Source organism: Numida meleagris, chromosome 19, assembly GCF_002078875.1.
Source record: "Numida meleagris isolate 19003 breed g44 Domestic line chromosome 19, NumMel1.0, whole genome shotgun sequence".
Taxonomy (NCBI): Eukaryota; Metazoa; Chordata; class Aves; order Galliformes; family Numididae; genus Numida; species Numida meleagris.
This window is the reverse complement of record NC_034427.1, coordinates 13934290-13962074: the sequence shown is the minus strand read 5'-3', so window position 1 is coordinate 13962074 and position 27785 is coordinate 13934290. Positions and strand designations below refer to the sequence as shown.

Genomic DNA, 27785 nt, shown 5'->3' with positions numbered 1-27785 from the left:
TAGGATGAGAGTAACATTGATAACACATTGATGCTTCAGCTCTTGCTGAGCAGTGCATACACTGAGACAAGGACTTCCCACCTTCTCACGCAGCTGTGCAGCAAGGGGCTGGTGGGGCACAAGGAACTGGGTGCACATAGCCAAGACAGCTGATCCCAACTTTCCAGAAGGATGTCCCACACCTTATGGCATCACACTGAACAATAAAGGGGAGCCAGATGCGGGAGCTGCCCCTGCTTGGGGACTGGCTGGGCACTGGTCAGCAGGTGGTGAGCAATTGTGATGCCAGGGCCCATGGCTCAGGAACAAGGAGCACTGCAAGATGGCGGCTGAGGGCCGAGGCACCATATGGTCGTAGCAATACAGCACCAGGTTCAACGCCAGCCCCGCGAGACAGGGGGGCAGGGAAGCACGCTGCACACAGCTTGACATCACACTACAGCTCAAGGCTGCAACGTCACACCGTCTCTAGACAACAGACAACGTACATAGATGCAGCCCGCGCACCCATCCCCCTCCCCTCTATGGGCAGCCATCCCATACGCACGCGCACACTCACCCCCACAGATCCTCCTCCTTTCCCACCATAGAGTTTGGAGGGCTGCTAGCTAGAGTGTCGACGAGAACCCCGGAAGCGGCTGCGTCTGGGGCGGACCCTCCCGAGCGTGGTTTAAGCCGGCGGGCGGCAAGATGGCGGAGTGAGTGAGAAGGCGGTCGGGGAGTGGGGACGGGCCTCCTGGGTTGGGTCTGCAGTGGGGTCCCGCGGGGTGCTGAGGGAACGTGCTGCCCGCGGAAGGGGGAGGCCCTGGGGGGCACTGGGGCACATGAGGCTCGGAGCATCGGTGGTGTCGCTGCGCAGTCACGTACTGTGTCATCCTGACAGGTTTGCAAACGCAACCCATGAGGTCATCAATGTCACCCTCCGCACCACTCTGGCTGCTACCACCAAGCTGGTGATGCCTACACCTGCCAAACCCATCCTTCCCGTTCAGACTGGAGTCCAGGCACAGCAAGAGGAGCAATCCAGTGGCATGACCATTTTTTTTAGTCTTCTTGTATTAGGTGAATGATGAACTGAAAGTTTTTTAATCACTCTTAAGTGTGCTCTATGTAGAAGGATATAGGCTGACTTTCCAAATCATGCTGTTCTGTTTCTCCTCTGGTTTTCTGTCAGTGAAATGGAGTATTGTACAGGCACAGGGATTTAGAAAAGTTGGGTGTATGTATACCTGTGACTAACTGACCTGCCCAAATCCATGGAAAACTGAGGACCATTGCAGACCTTTTCACACTGCGCTCAGAATTGCAAACAAGATGTTTAATTGTTTTCACATTACTAAACAAGTATGTGGCGTGTGTTCATCTATGGGAATGGTGCTGTCAGAATGCCCCACAATGCTTGGATCTGTCTTTGAAGAGAGATTTCAATTCTGATTTCTTCTAGACTGTGCTCAGGCAATATCAGAGGTTGGGATTTACATGCTGGTGTACTAAAGGTCAGAAGCTATTTCTTCTGTCTCCTAGATTTCTAACATTCTTACAAGTGCATGGTTACATGCAGATTGCCATAATTATGGTAACGTTGTTGCACATTTATACACACACACACACACACACACACACACACACACACACACACACGCATTCTGAATAGCAGATGCACACCCAGCTTTTCTGTCAACCTAGGCTGTCATCTTTCTTTTCCTTAGTAGAATATAGCTATCCTACCATCTGCTTAGGGCGATGTTGTAGTCAAAACTGTAACAATAATGAAACTTTCACAGACCGTTAAGGGTCTGTTTTCTTTTGTGTGTATATATACTTGGTTTCTCCAAATTAAAGCTACACTGAGAGAGCCCTTTCTTTGACAGACAGGTCATCCAGTCTTCAGTGATCACTCTTTCCTGTACTAACAGGAAGAAAAAAATAATAGCTATGGAGTTGACAGCAGTGCAAAAACTTCTTCAAATCTTTTTGGGGAAAATAAGAATAAATACCTTTTTTTGTCCTACAAATTACTATTATTAACTGTAGCAAAAAATAGAAAGCATCTACCTGTTTCTAAAGTATCCGTTTGTCTTCAGAGAGGGTTAATGTTTTCCCTATGGTCTATGGCATATTAGAATTTGAAGAAAAACAAAAGAAAAACCAAAGCAAAATACAGTAGATCCAAAAACTTGGGAGATTTAAATAAAATTTCTGAATATGTGTGTCTCGTAGATTTTAAAGGGGTCTTTCATGATAAAATTGTATTCCTAGGACTTAAGAACAGAGCTGTGATTTTTTGACTGTGTTCCAGCCTGTTTATGCCCTTGTGATAGCTTAATGAATCTTGAAAGCATCACCCTCAGGACAGATGAATTGCCTGAACAAAACAGAAAACAGTATGAAAGCTTATTGTTCATAGTTTTTCTCATTCATGATCTCTCATCTGAGAGTGTAGGAAGGATGAAAATGAATGTGTGTACAATACTTTTACCTCAGGATGTTGTGAGCTGTAAAATAGCTTTTAAAATATTCTAAAGTGGAGTAGACTCAGAAGCAGATCTATTCGGAGCTGTCTAGTAATAGTAATAATAATAAATAATAATACTAATGCAAGCAGTAATAGTTTATATCCCAGGCCACTGCTGAAGTATTTGTTAGTGAATAGAATGAAACACGAGTTGCAGAAGCGCAGACCAGATGGAATTTCTTCGTCAGAGTTTGTTGAACTTGATTAAAATGAGAGAAGAATTGTGGTAGCTTCAACATGTGGGAGACTTTATTTCCCATGGATGAAATACAGTACCATAGTACAGAACTGAATATTGAATAAGTAGCTGTCTCATTAGATTAAAATTTTCAGTTTTTAACTTCAAGCCTATGTTTTTTTGTATTTTTATATACTGGCCCTTTGCCTATACTGGTGTAACTTTTAGCAGTGCTCACTGGTAAGTATCTCTGCTGATCTGGATAAGAACTTGGATCATCTCTGTAATGAGAATTGAGGTATTTAAGCAGTTACCCATCCTATCTCCTCATAGCCCTACTATTCATGAGCAATAGAGAATATAGAACAAGACTTTTGTGTCCGAAACAGCAAGAAGCAGCCGTGAAACTGCTGAAGCATTGGAACTAGCATCCAGAGGGGATGGAATGTCTTTGCTTTGGAAGACCTCCCCACTTGGCTGAACAAGGCCCTGGATAACTTCCTTGATTTTTAAATTAGCCCTGTTTGGGGTAGGTTAGACTAGATCACCTTGAGTTATCCTTTCCAGTGTAAATTTTTCTAATACTTTGATTATCCATTTGGGTAAAGTCAGTCTCCTTAAAGAGAGTCAGATGTGGAAGTACATAGCTTTGAAATTTTGATGGGGGTTATTGTAGCGGAAATTCTAAGTCACGACCTGAAGTAGTGATGGAGCACCTGGTGGGAAGGCAGGGCCAGCCCAGAGGAGCTCAGGAGCATGTGATGCACCTCAGTAACCAGGAGGGGGGTGGATCCAGGATCCACCCCTTTCCAGACCTCATTTAAGGGTTGGCAGTGGAGGTGGGGGCATTTCCTGCTGGAGATCTCTGCTTACCTGGGGCCTTCTAAGGGTGAGCAGCTCTTTTCCTTCATTTCTGTGTCCTTGGCTGCTGTATTTGGGCTCATTCTAATTTGCTGTAGCCAAAGACTTTGCTACCCCACTGTTATTGCGGTACTTTCCATCCCATTATGGTGTTACAGTTACGTGCCTGTATTTTTTTACTCCAAGAATATAGAAATGTTTAATAAAGAGGTAGATATTAAAACAGTGTATTCTGTATGACTGTCATTTTTTACATCTGTTTTCAGAGAAAATCTTCTTGTAAGCTGAGTCAGCTTCGAAAGGTAGTAATACTAGTATTTTTAGAAGATAATTTTATGTCCTAAAACTCGCTTTTGTTATTTTCTGTCATTTGTAGACTAAATTAAGTGCTCTAGTGAGAATTAAGAACCGAAGTTTTGGTTATTTTAATCAGTGGATTTCTACTAAATCACTAGAAAAAAGCTTTCTGTGTGTGTTTTTGAAATACTGCTTAAAAGTCTATTTTATTTTCTGCAACTATTTCTGAATTTTCTACTCTTTTAAATTCTTGTTCACAGCTATCTGCATCATATTGGTGCATTTACTGATAAAATACCGACTTCATTTTTTACCAGAAAGCGTAGCTGTTGTTTCTTTAGGTGAGTAACTGTGACATTTTGTATTGGTTTTGTGTTAATTCAGGGGCGTTATTATGTACTTAAATAATGCTTAACTGTGTGTTATTTATCACTAGAAAAGTGGCAAAGTAAACACAGTGAAGAAAACAACTAACTCTAGGAATTAAATTCTTTGAAAAAAAAATCAAGAAATAAGCATGCGTCTAGAGACTGGCACAGTAAAATGACATGCATGGGCATTATAGGGATGTCCCTACCTAGATACTTTAGCAACAGCATCCATTCTTGCCTCTACAGTGTGGGAGAAGGCACTGCAGCACTTCATGGCAGCCACAGTTTGGCCTTCCCTTTTAAATGCTATATGCATTTGTTTTAGTTTCAGTAGGATTTTATCTGTGTATATGATTTGATCTAGCTGGGGAGTGTAATTGTATCCTGAGAACTTGCCCTGGGCTGCTAGATATTTAATTATCACTCTGCTAGATACTTAACTATCCTTGTAGTACAATGGCAAGAACTCTTCCTATGACGTGACGTAAAAGAGTGCCACTCTTAATGATGATCAAGTGCTAACCTAATCTGAGTTAAATTTGGAGTGTTCCTAAGCCTGCGGTTTTATTTTATGATAGTTTCACTTACTTGCATGCTGTTACTTGTAAATGAGGAGGATATTGGACCAAATACATAGATTATTTCCTGTTCATAACATCTAACATAATGTTTAAAGAACCTAGTTTAACTAACTCCAGGAAACAGTTCTCTGCCTGCCTCTGTAACTTGGTTGCCAGGATCTACGTGATATTTTTGCTTCTAGTAGTAGTGAGTTTCACTGACAGCCATTCTGAAAATACAGCACAAAAAGATGTGTAGCTGTCCTCCTAGCATAATATGGAGGAGTGTAACGCTTGTTGGGCAGTTAGATTTTTTTGTCTTGAGTTTGCCTGCTGTAATTCTTGGTACCATCTTCTGTCATATCTCTTAACTGCATTTTCACACAATTTTGCAGTAAGAAGAAATAAGGTTTCTTATGCCTGTCAGAATCTTACACTTTCTGGAAAACCGGTATCTTCTGGCATCTTGCATGCTAGATTGAGAAGATATTAGAGCTGTTACTTAAAAGAAAGGAAAATATATTTTACTGAAGCATAACCCCCTGAATTTTAGTTTATTTAGTGCAAGTCACATCACATTAACGGCATAGTAGAAGGTGTTTAAGCTTAAAGAGAAACATGCTTACAAGGTCATATTTGAATTTTAATATTTCTATGCAGCTGAAAAATAGACCTGAAAAAACTATCATAGTGATAGTGTTGCACACACATCTCATCTTTATAGTAGCAGCATCTATCAGGCTTTGTGTATATTTATGCTTCCAGATGTATAGGAAGATCAGAGCTGCTGCAGGTCACAGAACTTCTTCATCCCCATAGAAACCATACAGTATTTTGATTCACTGTTAACGAACTGCTCCTTACCTACTGCTGTAGGCAGGTGAGATGTTTTGTACAGTGCATCTTCCAGTGTCTTGAAAGATTTCAGAAGGACTTTACTATCTCTTCAGTATAATTTGTCTTCATACAGAAAGGTTAAAAGTGTGTGTTTGGTTTCTAGTCAGGTTAGTTACCATTATTATTAAACAGCTAATCTAAACTTAAGCATAATCCCCAATTTAAAGTGCAGCAGTGTATTAGTTGCACTTGCTGGTGTAGTTTTGGATTTTCTTTGCTGTCATATCCATTATTCTGCTCCAAGACAACTACTGGGCAGTGTTGAGCTGGAGTCTTAAGCCTAAGTTTGCATCCCTGCTCCTGCTGAGGGTCACAGAGTGCAGCAGAGGCACAGGTATTCTTTTCTTTTCTTGTTCTTGGCCTCAGAATCAAGACAAGGACTTTAGCTGTGCTGATATCTTCTGTGTTCCTGTCACTTCCAATAAAATCCTGTTCATAAAACTGTTAAGTTTTCTTGCAGAGGCTGTCACTGCTACTAAAGATTGGTAAGAAGGAGCATCAGTGCATCACTTAAATTTTCACGCAGCAGCCATATGAGAAACTTGCATAGTTCAGTTTTCAGCATGAACCATAGTGTAGCTGTACGCTGCCTCCCAAACTCAGCTAGATGATACTCGCAAATGCAGTTCTGCTATTTCAGGAGGATGTTATGTCCAGTAGCACCCAAACTAACAGATGTCCTGTGTCACTTAAGTCTTATTTATTTAGCTTATTGACTCAGTCATGTTTAAACTACTGTCAGCTCTACTGACAGGACATGGCACCTGTATAATCATTGGAATTGCCAGCTAATTGCTTCTCAGTGAACTTCTGTTACTGGTAATGATCTACACAGCTGTGGGGGCACAGCTTGAATTTCAAGTATCCAGTTTTGCTAGCAGTGCCAGAAGTGAGGTGTGTCCTATTTTGTAAATTAAGTAAATGTTCTCAGATGGTTATTGAGGGCTCACAAATATGGCAGCAGAGCAGATAAATATGATTATGACAATTGTTTTTCTAGCCATTGTCTAAGATGCTAAGAAGCTTGTGTTCTACAATTTCTAGTGCGTATTACTCTCCTGGTGATTTGTGCTTGAGTTTTAATGTCTTCTCAGGGAAAATAAGGTGGTTTGTAATACAAAACTTCCTATAATGTTTTCTAAAGAATGAGATTTGGATTAACTCTTCCAGACTTAACTTTCCAATTGACTCCTTGACAAAAACACTGAACCGATCTTGTGGATTCATAGATGGAAACGGCTTTCATTAAACTGGTGATAACAGGGGAGTAGTTTGTAAAGATGCATGGGACAGGTTGCACAAACCATCATCAAAGTTACATTCTGCTGCTCTTAAGCTGACATGGTGATGCATTATTTTGTGCAGCCTTCTTCCATGACTTTGCTTATTGTAATCTTAGTTTAGTAGTACTGGTGTGCATAATAGCCAGCAAAAGCTAGCTCATTCTATAGGAAGATGTGGGTAGTATAATTCAAACTCTTAAGTTCTGCTGTTGCCTTACATTATTGTTCATTTAACTTTCGATATTGTGAAAGGAGCTTCTTGTTCTGTGACACTACTGTTAGGATCAGCCTGTGCTTAGCTCTTCTTCCAAAACAGAGATTCAGGTTGGCTATTTTCTTAAGCATCTCCAGCTCATAGAATAGGAATAGGGATGCTCAACCCCATAGCACACAGACTGTGATTTGCCTACTCCCTGGAGCCCAGTTTCCTACAGTTGCATTGGAGCTCTTCCACTTCTGTAGAAGTGAGTTTAAATCTCCCTTCTTTTGAATCACCTCAAAACACATTTTTACGTGAGGTTTGTCAATGCTGTTTCATAAAATACTGAGTTTGTTGGAAAATACACTTGAAATGTAACCAGGACTTATACATCTAAAGGTGCAGGTTTTTTGGGTGTTTTTTTCCCATTTAAACTTGATAAGTAATAAAAGTACTTCCTGAGCCAGCTGAAGAGAGTGTGCCTTTTCTGCAAAAATCAGAAATGTTTTAATCCTTGGCTTCTGACACTGCTTCCATCTCAAAATAGAAAGCCCAACTGTTAGTACTGATAACTGTGTTTAAATGGCATGCAAGTGACTGTATATGCTTTCTGCCCTCCTTCAAAGGAGAGCAGACCTTTGAGTTACTACATTGAAGTTTTGCTCTTTCCATATGAACTGTTTCACTGAACAATTATTTCTGTCCTCTGAGACCAATGCCTTCACGTATTTTTGTATGAAGGAAGACTTAAACCTCATGGCTTAGTGTATATGATACATCCATAAGCAGTAATCCATGTGATGCTGTTTGTAAGACTGTTTGATAGCTTACGCCATGAGAGATTAAAAAACATATGAGTTACAGGAAAACAATACTTAAAGCTTCTCAGCCGCTTCTTACCTTTCATTCAGTTTATTTCACTTCTGCACCCCAACATTTGATTATTAAGCCTTCATTTTGTAAATAGTAAAAATAATACAGAAACAAAAGATCTGGAATCTGACTAAAGACACATTCCTCCTAACTGAAATGCAAACTGAAAGCAAGTGATGACAGGCTAAGAGTTATCTTCTTGACTTCCAAAAGAAGTCTTGTTAATTTGCAGTTTTCTGACTTATCTGTTTGAAGAATGCATGGAAAGAAAGATCACAGTAACCTCCAACCAATGAGTTTGCAGCACTCTTCATGAAATATTCTATACTCAGATTAGTATTTCTACATATATGTAATTGTTGGGGAAACAGTTCTGACAGTATCTCCACTCTGATCAGAATTTGTTGTCTATTTTAATGTCAGTAAATGCTATGATTTCATTTAGATAAAATTGACTTGTAGAGAAGTCTTTGACTTTGCTTAAGCTGATTAATGCTGCAAATGCCATTGAATGACATGAACATGTTGTGCTACTGCACAGAGATCAAACTAATAACTTCATGATTCTTTAGAAAGAAAGGCTGCATTTTATTTGAATGCATTTTAGATGAAAACTCATTTTGAGGAGTTAACCCTGTTGCCTCTTGAGAGTGCTGCGCTTACTGGTATAAAGGTATGTTCAGTATTTATATATCTCAAGCGACAATCTTTTGTGTAGAGAAGTTATGTAGTTACGTAACATACCAGAAACTTACATCAGACCCAAAAATGCTTTGTGCTTTAGGAATGGAAGACTTGCTGCTTTATGTTTTGCCTTGTTTATACTTTAAAGTCTTGTTGACTGAGTTAATGGAAACAATGCCATTTTGTGATTATTTAAGAATATAATCTTGTTCTTTCTTAGGTATCCTTATGGGAGCTTTTATAAAAATCATAGAGGCTCAGAAGCTGGCCAACTGGAAGGTATATTTGAAGCAGTTAATTTTTAATTGCAGAGCAGTCCTTATATTACTAACAGTCTTATATTAAATATTTTAGTTTCTTTTGATGTCATTTCCAGAACTTAGTATTTTATGCTCTAGTTAGAGTTTTTAAAATAATAATACAACTGAATATTTGATGTCTTGATTTTACTATTCATTTTCTACACAATTTTTCCCCCCAAAATAATCCTTTTATGATAACAAATCTATTCCTGTTAGATTGTAAGAGAGGGTACTGTATGTCTTGTGTTATGGAACTAGTTATAGTAGAAAAAAATCTGCAGTTCAGTTATATGTTATGTATACTTATTGACTAGAGGTAGTTCTTCTCATCTTTATGGAGTTAATTTTGGAGAATTTGGCTGGATAAGGCCTGGGTACCCTAAGTTGATTTGAGTTGGCCCTGCTTGAAGTAGAGGTTGGATTACAGACTTCCAGAGCTCACTTCCAACAGGAATTGATGTATGATGCTATGAGGTCTTCCCTATGTATGTGTGGAGCTACAGAGGCTTCCCTGGCGAGCCAGGATCCTGGCAGAAGCCTCTCCAAGAGGTAGAGTCTATGGTGAAACAAGAGCTTTGCCATCTGTGGTTTATCCACATCGTCAATGAACTCTTCATCGTTCCTGCATTAACTTAAAATGATGCAGTATTTAAACTGGGATTTTAGTTCGGAGGATCAAATAGTCTAGTAAGATTAGATCAGTGAACTGATTAAAATCACAGTGCTTTGAATCACCATGTTTAAACAAGATTTATATTAGCAAGATGAAAATCTCAATCTGAATAGTGAATTTTAATCCTAGCTTGCAGCTTAGTACTTCTTGGCAATTATTTCCCTAAAGGAAGTCTTTTTTTTCCTCTTTAGTTGAAATACATTAAAACATAGATTTTTTTTTTCTTTTACTTGAATGTAGCTTTTAAAATTAAATACGGTATTTCCTTTCTTGGTCAACTACATTAATTATATTCAATTAAGCAATTACATAGATATGATTCAGGAGGCACATTTTGATATTTCATTTTTACATATTTACTCACTACAAACAATGGATGGTGCAGTAGCTAATAGTGTTTAATTCCTAATTTGTGTCAGCAGGATTTGGATTAAATTAGAAAATCTGTTAAACATCCAGGAAAGCAGCATTTTAAAATAACTTTGTATTGGTTAAAAAACATAATTTGAAGGGGATCAAGGAAGTAAGGGAAAAGAAAGCTCAAGGTGTGCTCTCATTTGAGCACTCTTTCTACAGACACAGGAAAGATTGATCATAGCAAGTGATTGCCTTGTTATTTCTGGTCAGCATTGCTCAGATCTGTAGAGGTAGTGGGTATGCTGCATCTGGTTGCTCATTTCATCAGCTAAGGTAACGGGTCACAGGTATTACATTATTGTTAGCTTATTTAAATTAATGTCACTGTATTAAAGCTGTATTTACATAGGCTGTCATAATTTCAGATATAAAATGGTCTAACCAACAATTATGACTTTCTTTTTTAATCATTTTATTTTTTTAATTTTAACAGAATTTTGATCTGATATGGAAATAACTGCAGGCTATATCTGTGTAGAATGCATACCATAGATCATATCCCTGCCCTAAGAACTTAGTAATGCAATTTTTTGCTATCATGGTTTACGGAGTCCTCAATGCACTATGTACTTTCTGTTGACTCTTGATAGCTAACATGGCTGGTAATTGCAGTCCTCATATTTTGCCTCCCTGTTCTCTACTTTAATTCATCAAAGTTGCAGTTCTTCCTCTTTGTCATTCATCTCCTCTTTGTCCTTCTCTGCTTTTAGGGGCTTTTAGTTAGTTTAATTACCAGGAATGTGGGTGTTTTGGGTATTTTTGGGGGGGAGGGAGTTGTCTTGTTAAGCCTAATGTGGTTACTGAATTAACAAAAAATGATGTGTGCATGCAGAATAATGGACTAGAGCATTTTGGTGCAGTGAAGGAGTTTCATTTTGTAAGTCCCTCCAAAGATGATTATCTCTGGTATGTATATGAAGGAGATTTAGAAGAGATGAGTACTGCTTTCTTGAAAGCTAGTGTTTTAACAGAATAATCAATCAGCTATTTAACCTGGATTTAAACAAGTTAATTGTTGCTCATAGAGGTGACAAGTTCTACTGTATTTGGAACTGAGTGGACCAGGAGGAAACCTGATGGGTAAAGAGAGGCACTAAAATCAGTTTGTCTTCTGTGCTTAGTCTGACAGCAGAAAGAAAAACTGTGCCACTTTAGCAGAATTACTCCATAAAGCAGTGTTACCCAAATGGTGAGGTGGATGACAGAGAATGTGGTTACTAAAAATACCATCTTACTTCATGTTAGGTTTCATTTACATCATTCTGATGACAAAAAGGAACCATAACAACAGAATCACTAAACTAGAGGCATGAATTACATTTGTCAAGAAGAATCAAGCCTCTGACTTTTAACTGTGGTATATATTTTGAGCCTATTCACATGTACGTGTGCTACGATTACCTAATTTGTTCTTGTCTATTGACTAGCTTTCTAGTGAAACTGTACTTTTAATGTGATTATATCAAATTAGCAGCCAAGTGGTCACTGTTCCTTGACAGTCCTTAATATGTTGAGAAGGTGAGGTAAAATGGGAGTACTCTTTTTGAAAGTGCTGAAAAAGCACATCTTTTTGTCAGTAATAATCAGTTTTATGTGTGACTTCTTTGAAAAGACTAATTTGAAGTAAGCAACACCTGGACTTCTATCACTACATTAAAAAAAAAAAAGTAATTAAAGTAGCCCTAGAATAGTTTACTGTTATGTGGCCTTTTATTTTTGTGCTAAAAAATGAGAAAGGTTAATGGAATTTTCATTTTCCAACAGTTTGGGCTTGTTTTTTTTAAATGTCCTATTTGTGAAGGTTCAGTATTATTTTAATTTGAAAGATATCATGATTATTATGCTTTATTTTTGTTTTGCAGGAAGAAGAAATGTTTCGTCCAAATATGTTTTTTCTGCTTTTGCTTCCACCTATTATATTTGAATCTGGATATTCATTGCACAAGGTAAGCCCTTGCCAGACACTCACATGCTGAGGTCTTGTTTGGAACAGCTTCTGCTTTCAATTATCATAGTGAAATCTAGAATAATTGCACTAAAATCCACCATATTTATTGTCAGGCAACTGAGAATGCAGAACCTAAGTTTCTTTAACCCAGCATGCAGGGAATGTTAAATGAATGTTGGCAAGGTGACAGGTATTGCACAGAGGTTGTTCTCATTGGTTGAAAAGGTTCCTTACCTCGCTGGGTGGTATAAGGGCTGATGTGAAGAAGGAAAACTGGGAAGGTCTGGGATCAGAAGTGGAAAAGGTGGGGTCACTCTGTATGTAAAGAAGGGGAAAAGTGAAAATGTTTACAAGGGTTTTCATTCTGCCTGAGAAGCTGTGTTTCCACGAGCATTTCCCATGGTGCTAGTTCTAACAGTTCTCGGCTCTAACAGCAAAAACAGTTCTCTGCTGCCCGTGTGCTGTCTTTCTGTTTTAACTGTACTGCATAAGAGAGCAGTGGGATATAGTAATGATGCGAATTGCTACTGTCACTGAAGATGTTTCTCATTCAGAATCACAACCCAAGAAGTGGTCTAGCTATTGGGTTGTTTAAAAGCCTTTTTCACATGCCCTTTCTACAACAGGTGGATTCACTTTTAGCTCTATCAAGTGGGCAGTGTGTACAAGTGTTTGTGAATATTCAACTGGCCATCTAAGAGTTGGTTTGTTGTCACAGTACTGCACTGAGGTGGTGCCCAGGGTATCAGAGGGATTTGCTGTTGTCCTTGAGAGAGAGCAGATGGTGTGCATATATGCCCTGTCCTGGGATACCTGGAACCAAACTAGTGAAGCTTTATCTCTGAAACCCAGCTGTGAATCAGAACTGAATTTAGATACAAACATGAAACATGACTTTTTCCTCAGTTTATTTTCTCTAATTTATTTATTGTGTTACTATGTTCCAGGGCAATTTTTTTCAGAACATAGGTTCCATCACGCTGTTTTCTGTATTTGGCACAGCAATATCAGCTTTCATAGTAGGTGGTGGAATTTATTTCCTGGGCCAGGTAAGAATTACTACTTTGAAGCACTTACATTTATCCAGCTTACTTATTGAAAGTCCATTTTTCAAGAGCAGACAAACAGTGAAGGTAAATTCTTGGGTCACAAAGTCCATTTCTTGGCTATCATGCTAACATAGAGGCATTGTTATATAATCCCTTATGTTTTTCATGTTAGAAGCAATTAAGACTTGAACTGAGTTTTACTTTCTTTTACTTACTTGATCTTCCCATTAGAAGGCTGTGTGAGAACCTATCTTCTCTAACACCCATCTTCTAATTTCCACTATTAAACTTACTTGTTCTTTTGTTGACAACTTTCTTTAATTTCACTGCTTTGGTGTTTCCCCTTTCATTAGCTACAGGCACAGGTGATTATGTGTTCTCTGAGACTTCATTCAGTTAAGCCAAATAGTCCATGCTTTTATCTTCACCTCTTATTTCCATTCCTGTGAATGCCTTAGTTACTTTAGTTACTTGTATCTGTTCAAGTTTCATCTGGCATTTCCTGATTTTTTTGAGTGACCAGAATTGTAACAGGGTAGTGTTAGGTAACATAATTATTATGATATATGATTAGTATTTGTGATATTAGTTTTTTAAGACAGTTTAAGATTTGATTAATTTGTAAAAATAGCAGCAAAACACAGTTGATCGTGGTTTTTTTGTTGTTGTTTTTTTGCCTATTCTTTCAGGCTGATGTTATTTATAAACTGAACATGACAGACAGGTAAGCTCTTGGAGAAATGGCGCAGTACATGAAATGGAGCACTCATCAAGATAATGCTGTATAGGGAAAATGTACTGTAGTTGGCCAGCTCTTCTGGTTTCAGTTTGGATTGCTTATATTTGATATTGTGTATTACACCAACAAATAGATCAGATGCTTCTAAACTCTATTCGGACATGCTTATTTCCGAGTAGTATCCTTGTGCTTAGTGAATTTTCCAAATAGGAAACATACTGTTTTTTAACCAACCATTAAAGTGAAATTATGTAAACTTTGATTAGTTGGCATGATTAATAGTATATGGAAAAAGGAACTTCCTTGTCCAAATGGTGTCTCAAAAGTTATAATGAGTTTTTCAGTATCAATAGTGTAGATTTGTCAAGAAGTTGGCAAAGAATCTATTCAGGTTCATACCTCCCTACAGTTAGAGTTAATTTGTTCCTGTATTAATTACTTGTTTTGTTTGTTGATTCAATGTTAAGCCAAGTACGAGAGTTTTTGGTTAAAATCCATAATGAAGCCAAATGGTAGGCAGGAAGTGAGACAAGTAAAACGTGCATGAACAACAGAAACCTTCATTATTGATACCAGTATTTGACTACACAGCTAAGCGGTCCCATTGCCTCTGTATTGTTTATCTCTGGATTCTATAGTAATGGTCTTCTATCTGTTCCCTTTAGATGTTGCTTATTAATACTCCTAAGCAGGTTAACACTATGCATATGTGGTATATGGTTTAGGCAGTGTCTTGTTCTTTTTAACTTAGTTGCAGTAAGGTATTGGTATTGTTGTTGAGAGTTGGGAGATATTTGTTTCTCGAACTTCTCTTCAGTCTGAACAACTTTCCTTTGAAAAATAAGATCAACTCTTGTTGCTTCAAGTTCATCATGGGAAGAGAACATAACTTTCATTACGTGTAAACACTGAGACATATTTGTTACTAACTGATAATGCAGGCTTATTGGGTCTGTATTTTTCTTTCATCTGTTTTTCTTTTTTTGTTGTTGTTTTATGTTCTCCCAGTTTTGCATTTGGCTCTTTAATATCTGCAGTTGATCCTGTGGCTACCATTGCCATTTTCAATGCCCTCAATGTGGATCCTGTACTTAACATGTTGGTTTTTGGAGAAAGCATTCTCAATGATGCAGTCTCTATTGTCTTAACCAAGTAAGTGCATTTGAACTACACATGTATGGAAACAGTGACCGCTCTCTTTTCTGTTAATTGGGTATTGAGATATATGGGAATTCTTCCATCTGCTTTTGGAACAAATAATGTGTTTTTGGTATAATGCTGAATTTTTTTATTGCTAAAAGAGTTCTGTAGCATAAGCTGCATAGGCAGAAGACAGCAAATGGTCGTCTTTTTGCAACTTCCTCAGTGTCTCATCCAATTGATCCCAGATAGCTGATAAACTTGTAGTTAAAAGCAGTTGTCTTTCTTTCTTAGGATCCTGGCAACAGAAAACCAGCGTGGGTCCTTTCAGGCTTGGACAAAAATACTTATCTTGCCAAATTTTCAGCTGTATCTCCTTTATTGTTGGCTTCTATCCAGAAGCACATTTCAATCTGCAGGCTTACATCAACATCCGTGCAATAGGAACTTAATTTTATATGTGTTGGAGCTATCACGGAGAAGAAGAGAATTGATTTATCCTTTAACCATGATGACTGCACTCAGAGTTGCGGTCAACAGCTCAGTGTCCAAGTAGAGACCGCTGATGAGTCGTGTTCCTCAGGGATTGGTGCTGGGACTGGTGCTATTTAACGTCTTTGTAGGCAACATGGACAGTGGGATCAAGTGCACCCTAGCAAGTTTGCAGATGACTCCAAGCTGAGTGGTGCAGTTGACACGCTAGAGGGAAGGGATGTCATCCAGAGGGACCTGGACAGGCTTGAGAGGTGGGCACGTGCCAACCTCATGAAGCTCTGCAAGGCCAAGTGCAAGGTCCCACAGCTGGGTCGGGGCAATCCCAAGCACAAATACAGGCTGGGTGGAGAATGGCTTGAGAAGCAGGCCTGAGGGGAAGGATTTGGGAGTGTCGATTGATGAAAGGCTCAACATGAGCTGGCAGTGTGCACTTGCAGCCCAGAAGGCCAACCATATCCTGGGTTTCATTAAGAGAAGCATGACCAGCAGGTCAAGGGAGGTGATTCTGCCCCTGAACTCTGCTCTTGTGAGACCCCACCTGGCTTACTGCATCCAGTTCTGGAGTCTGCAACACAAGAAGGACATTGAGCTTTTGAAGAGTGTCCAGAGGAAGGCCATAAAAATGATCACATGGCTGGAGCACCTCCCCTATGGGAACAGGCTGAGAGAAGTTGAGGCTCTTCAGCCTGGAGAAGAGAAGTCTTTGGGGGGACTTTACAGTGGCCTTCCAGTATCTGAAGGGGCCTACAGGAAAGCTGGAGAGGGACTTCTTATAAGGGCATGTAGTGACAGGAGGAGGGGAGCCTTTATTAGTGAACTAATAGCTTTAAATACGGTTGTGGTCTCTTTATGGAAGACCATCAAGACTAAGAGCAGTCAAATGGAACGTTAGTTAGAAACTAGATCTCTTTTTGTCATGAAAAATCTATGAAATATATTCCTGATATTTGAAGACATTGCTTCTCTTTCCTCTTAAGAGGTTCTTTGTTTTCCTACAGTGACCTTCTTGACTCTCACTCACATTGAAGTATTTGGTGAGAGATCTCCCTGTTCATTTGTTCATCTCTGAGGATCATATGATCTGTCTCTCCTCTTTCATGCCCAGAGTTTCTGCCATGGCAAAGTGTGTTTTCATAGCTTGAAAACTGTTTTGTAATATTTGGCATTATCATAGCCTATTTACACCAATCTGAGAATTCTTTAGGAGAGCAATTTTGGATTTCCAGATTTTTAGCAGAAGTAGCTTTCCCTTTGGGGATTACCACAGTTACCATACATATACCATGTAATATCTTTTGACTTTCCTCTTGCTGTATGTATTGCAGTAAAAGCCTTGTAGGAGTGGTAGTAACAAAGAAATAGAAGCCTGTTTTGTTGTTCCCAAAAGCTGTTTGGCTTTTTTTGAGTCAAGGCTTACAATTTACAACTATTTCTTTTGTATTACTATTTTTTTTATTATATCCAGCACTGCAGAAGGCTTGACAAGAGAAAATATGTCAGATGTAAGTGGATGGCAAACTTTTCTACAGGCACTGGGATACTTTCTTAAGATGTTCTTTGGCTCTGCAGCACTTGGCACACTTACTGGCCTTATTTCTGCATTAATATCCTTTTTTAATTTGGTGATACACATATATAAATTGATGAACTCCAACATTCAAATAGTATTTCCTCTCCCATATTCTCCTGCATTCCTTAAGGGATATTTCCTAATAGAGACCATTTTGTTGGTTGGGGATGTCTCATGCTTATTTTTACATTAGTGGGCATGGGTGTACGTTAAGAAGTTGCATTAGATTTTTATTAACATAATTAAGGTCTGAAGTGCTGTATAGTAGCTTATTTGCAATGCGGTGTAATAAAATGTGGTCGTTTTTTAAATTTAAAACATTAATTCAGTTTCAGTATTGATCCATTTTCACTAACATGTGGCTCCTCGTTTATGTGTATGAAACAGTTAGTTAAAAGGAAAAGAACAATTCTCAAGGGCTTTTGAATCAGACCAGCTCATTTGTTCCTGTGGATTGAGCCAGCTGAAGATGGATACTGTTCTATTTGGTTTTACAGTGAATTTTATTTTGCCTCTTCCACTTGCATGAACTGGTTCCTGAGTAACCCAGAAGCTTCTCCCCTGAGATAGGGAGGGATGTATAAGATGGGCACTCTTGTTGAGAGCTTGCTTTAATGTTAACACTACATTCACTGTAAGTAATTTTTTGTTCTAGGCTCATGCAACGGTTACTCATGTCATCTGGAACATACTGTTAAGCACTTTCTAAATAACAACAACAGTTTGATTAAATACAGACAGGTTTCTTCTTTGGGTTCATTAGCCTAATTCCATGAGGTTTTACATTGTTTCATATATCACAACAAAAGAGGGAGACAGATGCTTAATGTTTCTTTCACTGATATGTAAATGATACCAAGACAAAGGCAAAAGCAGCATATTTGTCTTATTACAGGTTTTGTGCCTCAGAATACTAGATTTCCCACACTTGTGCAGAATTTCAATGTAGCAAAAGAAATCTCTTATTCGGTGCCAACAGATAAATACAATTGAAGGCTGTTGCTCATTCATGGCCATATTCCTCCTGTGAATGTCCATGTCACAGGTGCATTCTCCTCTGAATTTTAGTGTACATAACACAAAGCCAAATTTGCTGCCCTAGACTAATGTCCACATTTATGACATACAAATATAAAGTAAGTTTTAAATACCTTTAAATATCAAAAGGATATTATTTAAAAAAAAACTTTTACATTGTTTCATTCCTCTACTCTTTTTTTTTGGAAAGCCTTTACTATTTAATGGTTCTCTGTGGTGTATTTTCACATTCAGTCTTTGAAATCTTTTCTTCAAAACTATTGAAGAGAAACATCCCTTCTGGATCCAGACAATTTGGCATGCTGCTGTCAATGTTGTATAGGTATATAGCAGAACTTTTCTGTTTCTAATTCTATCCATTCTGGTAGACTTCTACCAGCAGTAGGTTCTATAAAAAACACTCCTTGTAAGAAATTATTAATCTTTATGTGCTTGAGTCATGGGACAACTTATAGGCTTTGTAATCTATTCAGCAGCTAAGTACATTAAGCACCACCATTGTTTTATAATGGAAGTTAAATTGTTTTATAATGGAGTTAAAATTTTTCGTTAATTTTTTTACTTACCTTTTCCATAACATTTTCGTGTGCATGTGCTAAAGCACATTGATTTAAGAAAGACACCCTCTCTAGAGTTTGGGATGATGATTATCTTTGCTTACCTTCCTTATGGACTTGCAGAAGGTATCTCACTCTCAGGTGAGTAGCAAAACAATTATTTGCAAATTTCTTTGGTAAGTTTGAGTATTTGTTATTTGTGTCTAAGAGGGTCTCTATTTTGTTTTTTTTAATGTTTTCTCATTTAACCTGTGCTCTTACTTTTGACCTTGCCTTACTTTTACTTTAGGGAAATATTTTCTATTAAATGTTACAGATGTATAGAAAAGATAATTAAGTTTTCATAAACATTAGCTATCCAGCATCAACGCTAGTATTCTACCCAGTTACCTCTGCCTACCACAGAAGAAAGATTTCAGCTGTATGCTGCTGAGTTTGGCTGCATTAGCTAACTTAGGTAATGTCCAGCCTGCTACCCTGTAGCTGTTTTTCTGCCCATCCTTTTGTGCCATTGGATAAGTCAGCTGAGACCAACCGGTGAGTACTGTAGCTATAATATACCTCTGGACACTTGGCAGAAGCTTGCTGAGGGCCAGGAGAAGAGGTTTGCAGATGAGCTTTTTCCATTTTTCTGTAGAATCGAGTATAGAGACAGGGTCCGGTTCTGGTGGATGCCCACCATCTCTGACCTCTGGTGATTTAAGTGATTTTTTTTTAAGACAGTCAGCTTCCTGTCTCATTTCTCAAAGGAAAGTGGGAAGGGATGCAACAGTTAATGTAATTCATAGGAACCTGCTTGGTTCCTTTTTTTTTAATGAACTCAAAAATACAACTGTATGTAAAAGACATTTGCTCTACAACTTAGTGTATGTGTTGAGAACATAACAAGCTTGTGAAGTTTTTAATGATCTGCAGGTATGAAATCAGAGTTTCTGATTTTCTGAAAATATATGTGCATGCAGTTGTAAATATTTTGGAGTGGACTTGTAGCAATATATATCAGCATACCTTCACTGATACCAGGGGATTTTTGTTTTGTTGTTGGCTTTTTATATTATGTATGAAGATGTGACGTGTAATCATGGTATTTACACAATTGAGATGTGTACTGCTAGTGCAAACATTCCATTCTGGCCACTTGCGTCCAGAATGGTTCTGTGTGTAGACCAACACATACATAGGGCTAAAGAAATTGTATGAAATATGAGCCAACAGTTTGTTATATTGAAACACTTGTGTTGCTGTAAACAGATTTTTTTTCCTTGTGAAAAGATCATACTGGAATATCTCAGCACGTGGCCTTTTCTACTTCTAATTTACACTGCTTCTGAATTTAAAAACAAAATATTACAGAATTTGTGCTGTTGCATTATATAACAAACACACACATGCTGGTATGCGGTGAAGAAGTAATAGCGTTCCTAATCAGATGCTCTCAGGATATTAGAGGTTCTTTGTCATTTTATTTGTGAAGACAAGCGCTCTGATTTGCGCATGCATCTTCAAGAATGAATTCTCAAGGAATAACAAATTTTGAAGGCCTTAGTTCACCTCTGTTTGAAACAAAGGACTGTTCTCCCTCTACCTCTGCTAGTCTAATCTTTCTAGTTGTGTTCATCTGGGCCACTCCTGGACATGTAGCTCTAGCCAAATAATTTTGGTCTTTTATACTTTCTGTGGTTTGGGCTAACTAGGCATACTACCAAATGCCATCTTGTCTTCTTGAGATCTGTAGTGCGGTTGATTTCTTCTGGGTTACATTGTCAATTTCGGTCAGTTTTGTCACAAGGAGTACTGTAGTTGTTCTTGAAATGTATTGTTATATTTGCACAATCCTCACCACCATCTCAATTGACATCCTTCTCAGGTGCAGGTCTATACAGCAGACATGGAGATGTTTAAAACTTCCTTTAAGATATCTAGCTCCCTATGAATAGTGAACAATTGACAGCATCTGTTATGTGTCTTGAGCATTTAGAGAAATAGGTTGAAATTCAGATTGATTCCATAAATTACCCAGCACTGTGCAGCAAGGTAGATGGAAAAATTGCAACACAAATAAAAGATGCAAGAATACAGTGAAATCTGAGACAGCTCTTTAGGGCTGTGGTACCAGTTGCTGTACATCTATCCAAACTATGCATGTCATTAGGGCAACTCAACTCTATAATGGTAAATTTAGTCCCTTTTCCTGCAACTGGTGGCTATTATTAATTTCTGAAACAACCTGTAGTAGCTAGTTTAGTGTCCCGTCTGTTGGACGGACAGGCCTTATACATCAGGCTGTACCTTCCTATAAAGGCCATTTGTGCCCAGAATTCTCAAATCTCAATTGCTTTTCGTGTTCTCAGACTGATAACAAATTGCAAGTACACCTGTGTGTGCTAGTCCTCATTAATTTTTAATGACTTCGTGCACCATACTGGAATGGATTCACACCCAGGCCCTGTTGGTCTCATTTGGCTTCTGGTGGTGATTGGGACTGACTGATCAGCAGGTAGGAAAGAATGACTTTTCTGGGAAAACTAAATCATACAGTCCTCTAGCCCCACTTCTCTCAAATTATTCTTACTCCATTTTTGATTGCATCTGTCTGCCTGTTAATACAGTGAAAGGCAGGAAAACCTCTCAAAAAACAGTTTATTTCCCTCGGTTCTATGGGAAACCAGTGACTACAGGGATTTATTCCACCTTGCAACTGACCCGTTTTGGATCTCCTAGTATTTAATATATCAAGCAGAATGAAATCAGTATGAATATCAGTGGTAAGAGAAACCTCACTCGCTGCTTCAAAAGCTTTTACACTAGTATAGAGTGTAAGCACACACTGTATTTGCAGTTTACAAGTTAATCTGTATTTGATTACTGCATTTTATTTACAGGTATCATGGCAATCCTATTCTCTGGCATCGTGATGTCCCACTATACACACCATAACCTCTCCCCTGTTACACAGATATTAATGCAGCAGACACTGAGAACCGTTGCTTTCATGTGTGGTACGTGCTACTTATGGTGTATCAACTATAGTTTAAAAATGGATTTGCCTAAAATGGTGATTCCAAAGGGATAAGGAGAGATGTGAGTTTTCCTCCCACCATTCATGTGTTAGTGGTACATGTCTTTAAGAGAAGGCTTCCTGATAGTGGAGGCTTGAAGGAAGGCAAAAGACACCTTTCCTGCTGTACTGGATAAAACATCCAGTAAATCTTCTACATCTCCCATCCTGCAGGCTCCTGCTAAGATTTGCAGCAAGACTGATAACCAAGGAGAGATATCTCTGACTCCTATATTCCTCTGCAAAAGGACCACTTATTTTGTGTATTGGAAAGTCAGGAAATAATTAATTTCATGTACTAATTTCATGTATAGTAACTTATAATAGGAATACAAAAGGTTTTACAGAATTGTGTATTTAAAATGCAACTTCTCTTTTTCAGAAACATGTGTTTTTGCGTTTCTTGGCCTGTCAATTTTTAGTTTTCCTCACAAGTTTGAGATGTCCTTTGTCATCTGGTGCATAGTAGGTATTTCTTTCAAAAATGTTTAGGTATTTTTCTGTGGTGTTTGTGGGGAAAAATAAAACCTTGCACTTAAAATATTTTAGACTATTTGTTAGCTTTTATAGTTTTTTTATGAAAGATACTATTATAATTGTATTTATTGCACAAAGTTAATTCTTACTGATAGCATGAAGTTACTCTGTCCTTAATACTGTGGTGTATGTATACATCAGTCTGATTTAAGGAATTCCAGTTTACTGTTTTTCTGAAACACTAATAAGGAAAAGAACCTTGCTTATTTTGATTTATTAAAATAATCTCAAAATTTTTCCTGAGGGAAATGACAGTGCTGAGTTTTCATGCATCTTTAGCATCATATGAAGGATGTGTGAATTTAGTCCACATGTTACTACTTCACTCTGAGCTCCCCTTCTTTAGAGGTAGTACTTACTCGAAACTTCTTTAATGTTGGTTCGTTCTTCGACTCCATTCTTAATTCTTTCCTTTTGTAGTTGAGTGTAGCTTTTGTTTCACATGGGGCTTACCTACATATTTTGCTATTGTAATTATTTAATTGAAACATGAAAAATGCATTCTCTTTGCACATTGGAAAGAGAAATTTCTAGTCACGTACCTCAGTGCACACTAGTTTGTTTTAGTCCATTGTCCAAGGAAAGAATTGTTTTCTATAATTTACAGATAATTATATCAACAGGGAGAACTGCTCTCACTGCATACGCATATGTACCCAACTTCCTTATCTAATATGTATCTAAGGTGTGACACTTCCTTCTAGCATTACCCTCACAGCTGTAATGCAAATTGAATAATTTTGGGGTGATTCATAAAGGAAAACAGCAGAGACCTTCAAGAATCCTGCTGACTAATTCTAGTATATTTACCTTGTCAAGGTATGTTTGTTGTGGAGCTTACAAAGCAACACCATTGTGAGTAACTGCTTTTCTGAGTTTTCACGGTATTTATTGATTATCTGTCATTAAAGCAGTAGTACTCTTTGTTGGTTGGATGTGTGGTGTATTTTACAGCCATATCCAGTAAAGTGCTGAGGATCCAAATTGCATGCTATTTGTTTGGCTTCTGGCCTTTTTCTCTGAGGAACTGGTCCATGGGGAGACAGTAGAAACATTGCTTTGGCTGTTAGCTGCTGTGCCAAAAGAACGATTAAAGGAGCTGAACTGAGGGAAACATACACCCAGAGTAATTCTTGGTCTCCCTGGAATGCCTTCTGGGTTTCATTTATTTATCAGAAGTAATATAGCGTCTGGTCTCTGTCAGTGATGAGTCTGGTTTAATTTCAGTTAAACAGATAAAATGTTTAACTGATGCTGACAGGTTTGGGTTTTTTTAATGTTGATTGAGCAGCACACCTATTTACAACACTTGTGGGTGGGAAGGGTGTATTACTGTTAACTGGTACAAGCTAAATGCAATGGAATTTGGGCCTATGTGACTGTAACATATCAAGTAGCCTTTTGCTTTGGTTTTTGTTTTTCAGGTACTTGTTCTGTTTGGTAGAGCAGTGAATATTTTCCCCCTTTCCTACCTACTTAACTTCTTCCGTGATCATAAAATCACCCCTAAAATGATGTTTATCATGTGGTTCAGTGGTAAGTTACAACTCAAACTGTGGAGGACTGGAAAAAATGTTTAGTCTCTCTTTCATTGTGTGGGCTGCTCTGGGAGGAACTGTTTTTCCATCTGTGGAAAACTTAACATCTGCACTATTCTCAAACCCAGGTGCAATTGATACGTTCTCTTTCCCTTTTGTTTTAGAAAACCATACAGTATAGATACTAACTGAAACTTTCCTTCAAAGAATCTAGTTTTCTAAAGATCAAATAGCTTCAGTCTGAAAAGCAACACCTGATTCATTTTAAGATGATAACCAAGTAATAGATAAATGAGCATGAAATAGGATCGTAAAAATCTTGAAAGTGGAGGATTCCTGTTAACAGAGTGCTAGTGACCAGCATTGGTGCTGATTAACTCTTCATTGATTTCTTCTTCTCTCTGCAGGTTTACGTGGCGCAATTCCCTATGCACTCAGCCTCCATTTGGGCTTGGAACCAATAGAGAAGCGTCAGCTCATTGGGACAACAACAATCATCATAGTGCTGTTCACAGTTTTGCTGCTGGGAGGAGGAACTATGCCCCTTATCAGACTGATTGACATTGAAGACTCTAAAGCACGCAAGAGGAACAAAAAGGACATTAACCTTAGCAAAACAGAGAAAATGGTATGTTGTTGTTTTATTCAGATAACTATCATTTTCTTCCATTTTCAAAGAAGACTAGTATGTTATTTTTCTACTCAAAAGTAAAGTGAAATCAATGGAAGCATGGTAGAAAAAAAAGCTAAATTGTAGAATTTTAAGATGTCCCGAAGAGCTTGGTTAGCGTGTACATAAGTAACTGTTTAGACAAAGGGATGAGAAACAATGTCTCTTAACTCAATCTAATTATAAACGAATCCATACAAATTAAAGTAACCTTAAAACATAAGGCAGATGTTACAGGGTAGATTGAGTCACAGACTGAAAGTAGCTAGTTTATTGTGAGTCAGGAATTAATAATAGAAGGCAGATGGGAGTTATTTTGAAAAAGTCAAAGCAAAGGCCTCAAGAAGGCAGTAACAACAGCACCACTGTGAGTGGGTTTTATTTTAAAGCAGATTCTGGCTTTAAAATAATCAGAAATGCTGAAGAAGACTAATGTCCAGTCTGAAAACTCATCTGCTAAAGACAGGAGTACATAAAGTATCACAGAGCGTTTTCCTGTTTTGGTCCCAAACCATCAAACAGTACACGTAGAGAATTGTTCTGTGGGATCTGAAGAACAGCTTCTCTTGGGATGAGGCTTTATAAAGTTTGCAGTCTTTGGAATTAGCTTACTCTGTGGAGGTAGGTGTGTGTAGAAAGAGTACGGGTAATATGGTGTGTTCTGATATAGGGCTTTTTTTTCGGTGAGATGATGACACAAATGCATTGTTTGCTATATATACTGATTGCCCAGGTCATAAGAGAGAGCTTGCACACTAGAAATCCCTTCTTAGCAATAGCAACAGTACAAAATTATGGAGTATTTCAAGCCTTTTGGCATGAAGAAGAAAGGTAAGTGACTCTGGGAATCAACGGCTGGACAGATTCATGCAGCCATAAGTTCTGGTAGGCTGAGGTGATTGTTTCAACTCTGTTCTGTGACTGTGAAAAGGGAGACAGCAGAAGAGGGTGAAGCAAGTGAGATGTAATAACTGCCTTTTTTTCTCAGGTTATTGCAATATTTCTGATATTTCTAGGGAAATACCGTAGAATCCGAGCATTTATCAGAGCTCACAGAGGAGGAATATGAAGCCCAGTACATAAAACGCCAGGACCTCAAAGGGTTTATGTGGCTTGATGCTAAGTATTTGAATCCTTTCTTCACCAGAAGACTCACACAAGAAGTAAGTCTTTCTTGTTTTCTTGAAGCAAACTGTGGTAGAGTTGGTTCTCATTTCACTCTGTGCCATTCAAGGCTTACAGTACAACTATGCAACATCTACACAAGGGTTAGTGAGCCATCTAGTACCTTACTTGTACATACGTAGAGCTGCTGTAATTAAAAGTTGCATTGTAAAATTGCTGGTTAGATTAAATGGATTTTTCTGCCGAGCACAGCTTTTCGCTTGGAATCATGGACAAATATTGCAGCCTTCGTTTTTTTTTTTAGATTTCTTCACTATGAGATGAAGACTCAGAAGCTATAAATGCAAAATGAGACCTGGTTGTACACATAGCTTAACGCTGAGTGGCTCTGAGAGGTGTGAATATTGTGCCATTTTCACTCCAGGATTCAGAAGCCTGATATTCCTTGGCTACATAATTCACTTTTTTCTCTCTCTAATTTGAATAAGCATTTTTGCTGTAAAGCATGTATATTCAATTTTCCTAGTCTGCTCAAACATACAATTTTTCTGATACTTTTTACTTTCAAAAGAACACTTTAAGCGCTTTTTCACAAAAACCAAAGGGTTTTAATCTTTTTTTGAAAATTTCAAAATGAAATTTCGAAATTTTCAAATCAGGAAATCAAGAAATGGCATCTGATTTGCAATTGGTAGCTAAAAACACAGGCTGCCATCAAGACTGCAACCAAATGGTAGAAGAATAAGTATATGAATTGCCAAAGCAGGTCACAAGCTTCCTGCTGTCTCTGGGAACATGTTGAGAGGAGTGAGATTCCAAAACATGCCTTCTAGACAACTCTGTAATTGTCGAAATCCACAGAGGAAGACTGTGTAGAAAACAAAGGAAATTCTCCCTCGAAAGTGTCATCCCTGGAAGTAACTACTGGTTGAGCATTTGACATGTTTTGTACACTTAGATACCGGGAACAGATTATTTCACGAGAAGTACGCTTAACTTATCATTCTGTTGTGGTCTCTCTGACAAACAAGTTGTGTTGTAGCTCAATAACACTGTTTTCTTGTGCCTTAGGACTTGCATCATGGGCGCATACAGATGAAAACCCTCACAAACAAATGGTATGAAGAGGTACGTCAAGGACCCTCGGGCTCTGAAGATGATGAGCAAGAGCTGCTATAGCAGACTGGGGAAGAAGCACAAGGAGTTTATCATTAGACTTTAGAAGGTGAATTTAACTATCAAGAGTCTGACTGCACAAAAGCTTCTCATTTTGGGCATATCTTGTACTATGTGTTTAAACATCAAAAAGCGGATCTGCTCTGCTTGGTATTACTAGCCAGTGACTGAGCCCCTTAAGTGTCAGACTCTGGATTGAATGATGGACTTCTCACATCTTACATCACAGCAAATTTCATGCAGCCTGTGGGGGAAAAAAGTGGAAACATCTGCCACGAAATGGTAGCATTGTTTAATGTGGGGTCTTATCATAAAGCCTGTTGTAAATGTGTTTGAAGTACAGAGCCATCATATGACTCTGCAAAATAGGGTGAGTTGCAGCTTGCTGCTTTTTTTTCTTTTGAAATGTGTACCTATTCACATAGAGAGGCTTGACAGTTTATACTATGAATTTGCTTCAGCACTAGTAAGGGAATCTGGCTGGAATAAATCCATGATTTATGAGACTTACATGATCATAGAATGATTTGGTTTGGAAGAGACTTTAGAGATCATCCAGTTCCAGCCTCCCCTGCCTCAGGGGCATAGAAGGCCACAGACTTGCACATTGTGAATCCAGAGAAGATCAGTACCTTGACAAAAAGCAGATGCTGCACACAAAGAAGAACCTCTTAAAACATATTTTTGTCATATAAAATTGTCTTGCTTTCTATTTAATGGGATGTTTTATTTTTATATTGAGATGTCATAATCAGTACTGTGGATTAGACATGACTTGCAAGAGGTGGGGATAGTATGACATTAAAACTGTAATTTCAAATGCGCTTCTGTAACGCTTATTTTGCTGAAGGCAGTTGCAGTTGGTTTTCTCTACTTGGTAATTGCTCCTTGCTAGCACAGTGACTTCAAGTCTTAGAAAGCAACAGCTTTTCTTTTGCCAAATTCGGGAAGCATCTCTAACACTCCAGAACTCACTAGCAAACTTTCTGAATTCCAGTGGGAGCAAAAGCAATGTTTTCCTCATTGTTAGTTTGA

General features: G+C 38.2%; 2 protein-coding genes across 4 annotated transcripts in view; one reads left to right on the top strand and one right to left on the bottom strand.

Annotated features, from left to right (window-relative positions):
* The window catches only part of B4GALT5 (beta-1,4-galactosyltransferase 5), a 101630-nt gene that overhangs the window by 45411 nt on the left and 28434 nt on the right, over positions 1-27785 (bottom strand). The window lies entirely within an intron of this gene.
* Positions 544-27570, top strand: SLC9A8 (solute carrier family 9 member A8). 3 transcript variants are annotated; one of them, XM_021416787.1, is made up of 16 exons: positions 544-698; positions 884-1062; positions 4112-4192; positions 8939-8997; positions 11973-12056; positions 13006-13107; positions 13797-13831; positions 14855-14998; positions 16947-17085; positions 18694-18787; positions 21529-21645; positions 22087-22169; positions 23666-23777; positions 24187-24407; positions 25466-25612; positions 26646-27570. In XM_021416787.1, the coding sequence occupies exons 1-16, from the start codon at positions 691-693 to the stop codon at positions 26751-26753; spliced, it is 1713 nt and encodes a 570-aa protein (XP_021272462.1). In that variant the 5' UTR covers positions 544-690; the 3' UTR covers positions 26754-27570. The 3 variants fall into 3 exon arrangements, with proteins under 3 accessions (XP_021272462.1, XP_021272461.1, XP_021272463.1); XM_021416786.1 differs by having other exon boundaries at positions 18682-18787; XM_021416788.1 differs by lacking the exons at positions 544-698; positions 884-1062 and adding an exon at positions 1080-3582 and having other exon boundaries at positions 18682-18787.

Coding starts and splice junctions, on each gene's coding strand:
- SLC9A8 (XM_021416786.1), top strand. Junction 13,108..13,796: donor GAATTTATTTCCTGGGCCAG/GTAAGAATTACT, acceptor CTATTCTTTCAG/GCTGATGTTATTTATAAACT. Junction 14,999..16,946: donor GTCTCTATTGTCTTAACCAA/GTAAGTGCATTT, acceptor TATTATATCCAG/CACTGCAGAAGGCTTGACAA.